This window comes from Larus michahellis, chromosome 3 (genome assembly GCF_964199755.1).
Source record: "Larus michahellis chromosome 3, bLarMic1.1, whole genome shotgun sequence".
In the NCBI taxonomy this organism is placed as follows: Eukaryota; Metazoa; Chordata; class Aves; order Charadriiformes; family Laridae; genus Larus; species Larus michahellis.
The window spans coordinates 105,893,535-105,902,997 of record NC_133898.1 but is presented as its reverse complement, the minus strand read 5'-3'; the positions used below and the strand labels follow the sequence as shown (position 1 = coordinate 105,902,997).

The following is a 9,463-nucleotide window of genomic DNA, read 5'->3' as shown; positions in this document are numbered from 1 at the left end:
CGCCCCCCGTCCCTCCCTCCCTCAGGCCAGGCGGCGGCAGCGTGGGACGCCGAGGGCCGGCTGCCCGCAGTCAAACCCCGTCCCTCGGCCCGGCAAGCGTAGCTGAGGGAAAAGCCACCTCAGCCTTGTCCGCAAAGTTTTGTGAAGCGACTTTTTCCACAGGGCTCGCTTCGAGGACGGCGGCCGCACCTCGGAGGAGGGACATGGTGGCCGGGGCAGGAGGGAGCTGGAGAAGGGCTTTGAGGTGGCCATGGGGTCACAGCGATGAGGTGACCTGGAGAGAGGCGTGGGCCACAGCCCCCCTGCGAAGGGTGCCAGGGGCTCTGGATCTGCCTGGCCGAAGGCTGGGGTCTGTGGGCAGGCTCCCGAAACCACTCGGCTGTGGCGGGGACCTTGCCAGGCAGAGTCGGCAGCCACGGCCAAAGGTTCCGTCTCGAGTTTCTGAGGGCGCCCAGCAGCTGCCAGGGCTGCCCAAAGGCCTCAGCGAGGCGGGAGGGAAACGGCTACAGAGACAACTCGCATTAATACATGTTCCGCTGCAGAAAAACATTTATTTTTTTCCTTTCTTGATGGTGAAAACTGGTTCCAGCCGCATAGCATTTCTTATAAAGGAACTATCGGTGTCAGCAAGAGTTTTAGTGCCCTGAGTGTGCTCAGATTAAAGCTGCCAGTTGGTTTTAGGGCACTGGCTGTTGCATTTACATACTTGGTTGATTTGGTGCTCAAATAACACACGTATTTATGTGTTCAACTGTCTTGCTAGCCTCTCAGTAGTGGTGCTTGATTTAAGTGATCATAATGTACCACTTACGTGCAACTGAGTGTAATATAAAGTGACATAAGTCAACATGAAGTCCTGCATTTCAAGGTCTCAACTAGCACCTGACACCAATCTGATGACTCCTTCCTCAAACAACAAGTTTTCAGCTTTACAGTCCGTGACAAGCATTTGTTTCTCAGGCAAGTCTGCAAAACGCTTTTAGCTGCTACAGTAGACCTTTCATTAAAGGAAATACTGGTGAAGCTACAGTACAAGAGTTTGAACATCTAATGGCAAAACAGAGGTGCATTAGGACCTCTGGTCCCAGCATACTCCAGGTTCAGAGGAAAGCTGAATCCAAACCTGTTATCCCCATCAAACCAGAACCTGCAGGCTGTTCCTGGCATTTCCCAGAACAGATGCACTGCCCACTGTTTGGGCTAAACTCTCTTCATTTCCCCACAACTCTTGGGAATGCCAGAAAGACAGAACCAGAGAGCCCTTAGGTATATAAGTAGCAGCAAGAAGTTATTGAACAAACTGGTTTTGAGTGTCAATAGTAAGACTTTATTTCACATCATCTCTTAAGTAATTTAAGACATCCTGTGTTGCCCAGTGTACCCCCTAACTCAGTGAACTATTTCATTTGCTGGTATGCTTCTGTACATTTACCTTGGAAATGTTTGCAGTAAGCTAAAACCAGTCCTGTAGCTAAGGAAAGAGAGATCAAAAACCTTTTCACTATTTTCATTAATATCACTTTGCCACTATCAGTAAACACAAAGACAATGAAATAGAGTTTCTGTCAGTTTAGGCTGCTGCTCAGTGGAAAATTTTCATCACTTTTGGTACATCTTTTTCCTGGAGTGGTGGTTTCCTCTGGCTGCCAGGCTGCAGGAATTTCTTTATTGTGGGGATATTGCTTATTCTTGCTTTAAAACTCTACAAAACAAAACCAAAACCAGCACTGTGCTTAAGAACCACGGTAACTGTCAGAATTTTTGATGTTGTCCATGTTCTAAAAGTAGCATTATGGGTTGATCCTGCAGAAGGATCTATATGCTTCATGCTATTATGCTGTTGTGGCTGTAGCAACAGAAGGCAGGAGTAATTGTTATTATGTGAGACCGGCTAAAAGCAGTTAGGATACTTGATTTTGATTTTGTCTTTCACTTCTTTCCTCACCCTCCCACTCTCCCCTATTTCTCATCCAGTTTAAACCAATTAAAACTGTCCCTTCAATTACCTGCAAGAGAGGAAATTTGGCAAGTATATCAGGCTTGCACTCTTCTGCCATTAAAAGGGTTTCAAGTAACTGCACATCTGCCCTGCTAAACTGGTTACCAACAAGAAAATCTTGTCCGTGGTCTTTCAAAACCTAAAAACAGAGAACCAAAAGTGAATGTGATTTTTATTTTTTTTTTCTCTGTGTGACTTAATACGGTATCTTCAAAGCAAGGTCATACACTGCATGGAGTTATGGGATGGAGTTATGCAGGATGGAGTTTCAGGAAAAGAATGTTAATTAAGCTACTACATCTTTGCCATGTACCTTCTCATAGACTGGAAAGTATCTGTTTGTGGCCTTGTCCACAATAGTAGCTAAGTGTTGCTCCTTTTTATCCGCTGGTTGAAGAATATGGGTCATGAGTAACTCATTCAGATCTATTATTGCTTCCACGTACATATCAATTCTGAAAGGAATAGATACAGTTGGTCAAGTCAAACACAGTAGGTCTAGAGACCACGATAGCTGCTGGCGTAGCTTGGAGCAGCTCCCCCCGGAGTCCGGTAGCTTCGGCCGGGGGAAGGGGAGGAGCGAAGTGCAAAGTGCCTAAACAAAAACTAAAAGACTGTACCCTTTTTTCACTAGGGGTGATACTTCTCTGTATTAAGTTTTTTTGAACCTGAGTACAAAATTGGCATGCGTGTCACCCAAACTTGTCTTAAAAATCCAATCAGACATGGTAAGTTAAACTGTAGGCTTATACATTTCTAAGAAATATCTTGAAATGTGTTTACCTGTGCTAATTAACTTGAGGCATTTAAAAATACTTCAGGTCAAACCATGTGCCCTAAGAGCCCTGTCTTTTAATAACCAGTTATTAATTCTAATTCCTGGTTATTAGAGAGAGAAGTTTCTTGTCTCCATCAATGACATTTCTCTGAATTTGATGCGGTGACAGCAGGATAAAATAAAAAGCAGCAAGACAGTTTGGCCTCTGCACTCCTGACTTCTTTCTCCTGATAACTGTATTGACCTTTGATCTTTATGGACTCCCTTGCACCATCCTGCCTATCTGATCTAGCTGGTTATTGCTGTTGTAGACATCATCCGCTGGCATGGTCAGCACGTGCTGCTGCGTGAAAAGCTGCTGCGTGAAAAGCTGCTGCGTCACCCTGAATCTAACTCTGAGCTGGGATATTCTTGTGTTGCACAGGGAGGTAGTATCAACTGTAGCCTAACAAACAAAGGAGGTACTGTTACAGTACAGGGCTCTCTCCTTCAGGTCCTTCCCGTAGAGGTTGTACTTTGCTGCTATGTAGCTGAGGATGGCTCTGGTCTGCACCATCTTCATCCCATCGATCTCCACCATTGGCACTTGCTGAAACAGCAGGGATCCATCTAGGGAAAAGGGGACAAGACAAGGAGACGTTCAGTCTCTGAATGAGAACCACTAGTGGGTGTTTGGCAAAGTAACCACCCGTACTATTTTTGAATGTGTGGCAGTCTTCCTCACTCTCATAATGTGGTGTGGAAAAAAGCTTACCATGAAGCCAAGAACCATTTCTTAGTGACATGTTAATAATGTAATATTATAGCAATCAGCTTCTTGAAGTTTATTCAAATCTAAAGAAGCATTCAAATGCAGAACTTTTAGCAGTCATACACTGAAAAAGACAAGTCCTGCGCTGCATGGCCCTAATTCAGATATTTTCATGGAGGTTAATACAGATGAGAAGGACTGAAGGATCTGACCCATAATGAGCTAGTTTCTCTCATGCTTTCATAAGTATTGTGGAAATCTGGACTATTTAAGGGCTTGTCAACATAAAATGTGAATATAAATGCATATAATATTATCTCTGTGACTACTATATTCATTTGTGCTTGTGTCTCAAAATACTTTCTGAAAGCTGGCAGGTGTCAGGGGATCAAGTCATTGTTCCTGAAGGAGAACAGGACTACAGATGCCAACCCTAGCTCAGACTTCTTTGAGATGCCAAGTGAACTGGAAGAGCACAGACATGCAATTTGGTTTGGAGGAAATGTGAATATCGTGTCCGCAGAGATGGAAGCTAAAGATAGCAAGGTGAGTAGTTGCCTTGGGAAACAGGAATGCCTTAGAGGTACAAGTTAAACTCAGAAATCTGGACCTCTGGTTTCATATGGGTATAAAACAACTTTGTAGGCAACCTAAAATGCTAATGAATTTCAAGATGATCTGATGATAAAACACCATATTGTGGTAGGACAGGAAGCAACGGGCACAAACTGAAACACAGGGGAGTCAATCATCTGAACTTAAGGAAAGGCTTTTTACTGTGAGTGACTGAACACTGGCATGGGTTACCCAGAGAGGCTGCGGAGTCTCCATCCTTGCAGATACTCAAAACCCAACTGGACACCATCCTGGGTAAGTGGCTCTAGGTGGCCTTGCTTTAGGAGAGGGGTCGGAGCAGATAACCTTAGAGGTCCCTTCTGACCTCAGCCCTTCTGTGATTCAGTGAAGACTGAAGCAACAGGGTGGATGATACCATCTAACACGCTGCAGTGTGCATCCGTGATAGCTCATGTACAATCCAGTCTAGATTTTCTTTTAAGAGACATAAGACTTCTCAGGTGTTCTAAGACAAACTATTCTTATTCTTGTCATCATTGTCTGCATCATCATCTTCTAATTATTAAAAAGTGAAGGAAACTTACCCTTCTGTAACTTTGTCAGATCATCCTTTGTTTCCAGAAAACATTCTTCAAACTGCAGGAAATACAGAAGAAAAGTTGTGTTGTTATTGTGTGTTTTAGCTTCTGCTTTGCATGAGACAGTGAGGGCACAAGGAGCTGTGTTTTGGGGAATTATATTTTTAAAAAATAAATCGGTTTTGGAAGTGTATCTTTAAAACTTGTTTTGCCTCTGTCACATCCCTGTTCCCTCTCACATGTGATTCATATTTTTGTGCAGGTAAGATTTTGGCTAAAGCTGAGGTGACTGAAGGCACAAAACCCGGTCTGCTGAGCAAACGATGACCATTGCCGCTTCTGTTGTCAGTGCTGGCAAGAGATGGCACAGATGGAGGAGAGGACAGGTAAATACACACTGCAGCTGCAGAACTGTGTTATAGGTCCTTTGCCACAGGCTGGCAAAAGGAGGGATGAAGAGAAGAGATCATGTGCCCCGTGCAGCTTTCTGGCACAAAGCTCAGCACCATGACAAAGTCTTGTTTGTCATGACAGCTATTAAAACACATAAATCTCCACGGTCCCTCTCTGGTTTAGTATCAGAAACCATTAGAGGTGAAAACAATTACTCTGTGTATTTATAATATACAGTACTTTCAGGGGTAAGCTACATTGTAGTAGGCATAATAATTTTTTGCTTTTTTTGGACATTGGGATTTAACTGAAGTTTTAGAATTGAAAGTGTTCTACCCTTGTGAGCAGAAGATAAGAAGCCAGGTTTTGCTGCTGTGGTTTTAAATTATTTATTTCACTAGTGACAGGGGAGAGGCATTTATGCTGCCACCAGTAGGCTTGGATGCTTGGAAGTGAAACGTTAACTTGCCCCCCTGCTTGGGGTCAGCCAGTGGTCATTGTTGACTTGATCAGCAATGCACTAAATGCAGAACTTGAAACTGCTGGCCAGTCACATTTTTTATAAGGAACAGTAAAAATACATATTTGTCACATGCTCGCAGTATAAAAAACAGAGGCAAACCTCAACGCCAGCTGCTGCTAGTAGCCACCGTATTGATTCCATTCGGCCTCGTCCATTGAAGTAGTGCAGCTTGGGTTTCCCAGACATGTTTCTACACGCCTGATCGCCTACTATCTGGAATAAAGAAGTAAGTTTTGCAAAATAAAGATTCAGAATGCTCGTTTTGAGTCTCTGACTGGTTCTCAAACACTATTCAAAGTTGTCTTGTTTGAAACCTACGATTTATGGTCCAAGACTCTCATCAAATTAGCAGAGGAGGTAAAAGACTATGTTGAGAGACTGCATTGTATCATTTTGCTTTAAGATGTCTTTTATATGTGCAGTAGTTAATCAGAATTCAGTACTGAGAGCGACTGGCCCATGTCAGAGAACAAGCAAATCAAAACCCGTTTGCATCCCAAAGCGTTCTGCTCTGTCCAAAAAGCAGGGTGTGCAAGATACACTGCTCTGTCTATTTTGGCACTATCTCGGGGTACTGTTTACTGTTTGATCAGATACACAATATAAAACTCAGCAACTGCTGTGCTTTCTCCAGGAACCCTTATGTAACTCCATTATAAAGTGACAGGAATGTGACTCCCATTGTAAACGTTCAATCTCATTTACAACGCTCCCTGCTCTTCTCATTTCTTTAGGCAAACACCTGGACATGGAATTAATTTATTTTTCTCTCATAACATTAGATTTGCCTTTATTACAGACAGAGCCAAAGTGCAATACCTGCTCTGTTCAATTCCAACTCTTTGCTGAAATTTAAAGCGACAGTGGTTCCTAGGCAGACTGTCATCCTCCCCATGCAGAACCGGTGCGTACACATCAGCAGCAAACACGGAGGCAGTGCCTAGTTTATACTTGCTTCACAAGTATTAACATCATGTCAACAGTAAAGCTACAGCATTAAAAGCAGCAACATACAAATGGATACAAGAAACATGTATTTCCCTTGTTGTAAGTGACGTCATCTTCTCTACAATAGGAAGAAGGGGGTGAGGGGAAGCACTCCACACTTCTGAGATCTAAATTTCTTTTTCTTAAATCTGTACACCTAGAAAGCAGCTGGTTAATAATTTAACATTTAATGCACATAACCATGTTAGTAAAAGAAAGTACATAGAAGTATTTAATCCATAAAACCCGTTCACTGACTTGGTTTCAAGTACACTAATTCCCCATGCATGTACAAAATCCCAACAGCTTACCTTGTACACAGTGTAACTCACGCTTGTGCACAGTATGACTCACGCTAAGCTCTCAGTAGCTTTGCCTTGAGATTATATAGCTCTGCAGCCCCTCCTACAAAGAGAACTGCAAACAGTTCTCAGCCGATGGGAAGCTCCTATTTCTTAAATGAACAAAATCACTGAGGTCTGTTTAGTCACTTCTCACCTACAGAGAATAAATTCCTGACTAATGCTGACTATGTACAAATGTAAGATTCATGAGAGTTCATGGTCATTGGGAACATCTGTGCCAGCAGAAAATTGTATGCTTCCTATTTTCATTGTTTGGCAACCTGCTAGTTAAAAATGATTGGAATGGCTGAAAAGCTCCTAAGATTTTATAAAAAATACTGTGACAGCAACCAAAAATTTATTTTAATATTTTATGGTTTTTTACTTTTAACCGATTGCTGCTTTACATAAGTCACATCAACTAATTCAGCTTGAATCCTTCATAGGCTTCCTTTCCTTCCTTAGTGATGGGGGATACTCCTTCAGGACATTTTTCTGCTGAATTTAATTCCTGGACATAGAAGGTTTTTTTCTTTTTCTGTTAAAAATGTTTCCCTGAATTTGATCTGATGAAAATGCAGGCCAAAGACAACTGTAGGAAACAGTAAATGAAAAGCAGCATCAGAAGACAAACTGCCCTCTGCAGTCCTGACTGCTTTCCTCTGATAACTCTGTTGACTTCAGAGTCAATACAGCATAAACTCCCGTGAACCATCCTGCCTGTCCAATCTAGCTGGTTAATACCGTTGTAGACATCACCTGCGGGCAAGGTCAACGTGCGATATAAAATTCTGCTGAATCACCCTGAACGTAACTGTGAGCTGGGATATTCTTCTTGTATTACACAGGGAGGTTGTATGAATTGTAGCCTGTCAAACAAAAAAATGAGTTGTTACAGTATAGGGGTCTGTCTCCTTCAGGTCCTTCCTGTAGACGTACTTTGCTGCTAGGTAGCTGAAAATGATCCTCATCTCATCAGTCTCCAGCACTGGTGCTCCACATCTGGAGTACTGTGTCCAGTTCTGCGGTCCCCAGTCCAAGAAAGACAAGGAACTACTGGAAAGAGTCCAGCAAGGAGTTGGACTAGATGATCTCCAGAGGTCCGTTCCAACCCCTACCATTCTGTGATTCTGTGCCTGTTAGACCAATATGTTCCATGCTTGATTTATTTTATTCCAAGCTTAATTATTTATTTAGAGCTAGAACCACAGAAGGACAAAGCATCAAAACAGTCAGCACTGCAACATCTAGGAGGTGTCTAGTCCCCAAATGGAATACTCCATACCCTATACTGCAGGCTTCACAGAAGGGGACTCCTCACTGACAGCCTGTCCTATAGCCTCCGCCTTCTGATTCAGGCTCTTTTCCTTCTTATTTCACTCTCTCCCCTTCTTACATTTGGGGAAGTTCTTCTCTCCAGCCTCTGAAAACCTGCAGTGGGGCTCGGTCACTTAAGCAGGGATGTCCACGCTGCTGTGCATGTTCCAGGGTGTCCGGTAGCCTCCAGCTGTTGCTCCGGAGAGCCCGGCCCTTCAGCATGCGCCATGGAATGATGGCCAGCCCTGCAGAGGTGTCATGGAGAGCCCCAAGCTTCTGTGCTAAGTGCAGCAGAAGCCTACTCTTGGTATTGCTGTAGAAGCACAAGCTGCTCACATTTTGTTTTCTGTTAACATCCAGATCAAAATAATTTTTTTCGTATTTTATAATGAAACAGAACTCTGAATAGGAATGTTTTATTTGTTTACTTGAGCAGTGACTGCTTTCCCCTCTAGGCTTCTGGGCGTAATGAGGTTTGCTGTTAGCGCAGGGTTTTTTTAAGAGTAAAAGATCAAACTACACTGCTGGAAACAGTGTTTCCTGCGTTGTTGGACAGACGTGACTTATGACCCAGAATCTAGGATAATGTGGGAGATCGAAACTTTCCCTGCATAGACACATGCACCGAGGTGCGCCTGGTAGTGATTCACAAATCCAAACTCACTCTTAGGTAGCTTGGCTGGATTAATCATTTGTAGGCCTGGCCATGGTAACTGTAGGAGATATCCCCAGTCCAGCGATTACTCCCACAAGGACTTGACATCCACCGTGTCAGAGGACTGCAAGGTACAAAAACACGAGTTCAAGCATGAAAGTTAATCACAGTGGGAAACTCATCTCACCTAACTTTATAAACACCTACATCTACTTTAGCTGTCTAGTCTCCACTAAATAGGTCTAAATTCAGGAGGAATCCCTCACCATGCACTTGAGCTACATCTGATATCCAAACAACTCGAAAGGATGGTGTCTCAGCCGAGGCAGTTAAAAGTTTAGATGAAGCCAACCCCTTCAGCCTTCCCTTAGGGATGGTGGAGAGGAGTAGAATTCTTCAGAGGGTGATTTATCCTAACACTGATATTTCTTACCCTATCAGAGATATCCATCAACATTTCAGGCAAGTCTTCTTCAACACAGTTACTAGCCTAAATAAAAGTGAAAAATACGATACAGTCTGTCTTCTGACTTAACAGGACTTTTGGAAATGTCACTTCACT

At 43.2% G+C, this 9,463-nt stretch overlaps 1 protein-coding gene across 1 annotated transcript; it reads right to left on the bottom strand.

Annotated features, from left to right (window-relative positions):
- Positions 1-1,304: 1,304 nt before the first annotated feature.
- Positions 1,305-6,987, bottom strand: LOC141741277 (glutathione S-transferase-like). Its single transcript, XM_074581639.1, has 7 exons — positions 6,897-6,987; positions 5,698-5,811; positions 4,689-4,740; positions 3,254-3,386; positions 2,313-2,454; positions 2,007-2,138; positions 1,305-1,702 (listed from the first exon to the last, which is right to left on the bottom strand). Exons 2-7 carry the CDS (start codon positions 5,782-5,784, stop codon positions 1,583-1,585), a joined length of 666 nt encoding a protein of 221 aa, XP_074437740.1. The 5' UTR covers positions 5,785-5,811; positions 6,897-6,987; the 3' UTR covers positions 1,305-1,582.
- Between the last annotated feature and the right edge of the window lie 2,476 nt (positions 6,988-9,463).

Coding starts and splice junctions, on each gene's coding strand:
- LOC141741277 (XM_074581639.1), bottom strand. CDS start 5,784: ATGTCTGGGAAACCCAAGCTGCACTACTTCAATGGACGAGGCCGAATG. Junction 4,741..5,697: donor TAGCAGCAGCTGGCGTTGAG/GTTTGCCTCTGT, acceptor TATTTCCTGCAG/TTTGAAGAATGTTTTCTGGA. Junction 2,139..2,312: donor ACTTTCCAGTCTATGAGAAG/GTACATGGCAAA, acceptor CTCTGTTTTTAG/GTTTTGAAAGACCACGGACA.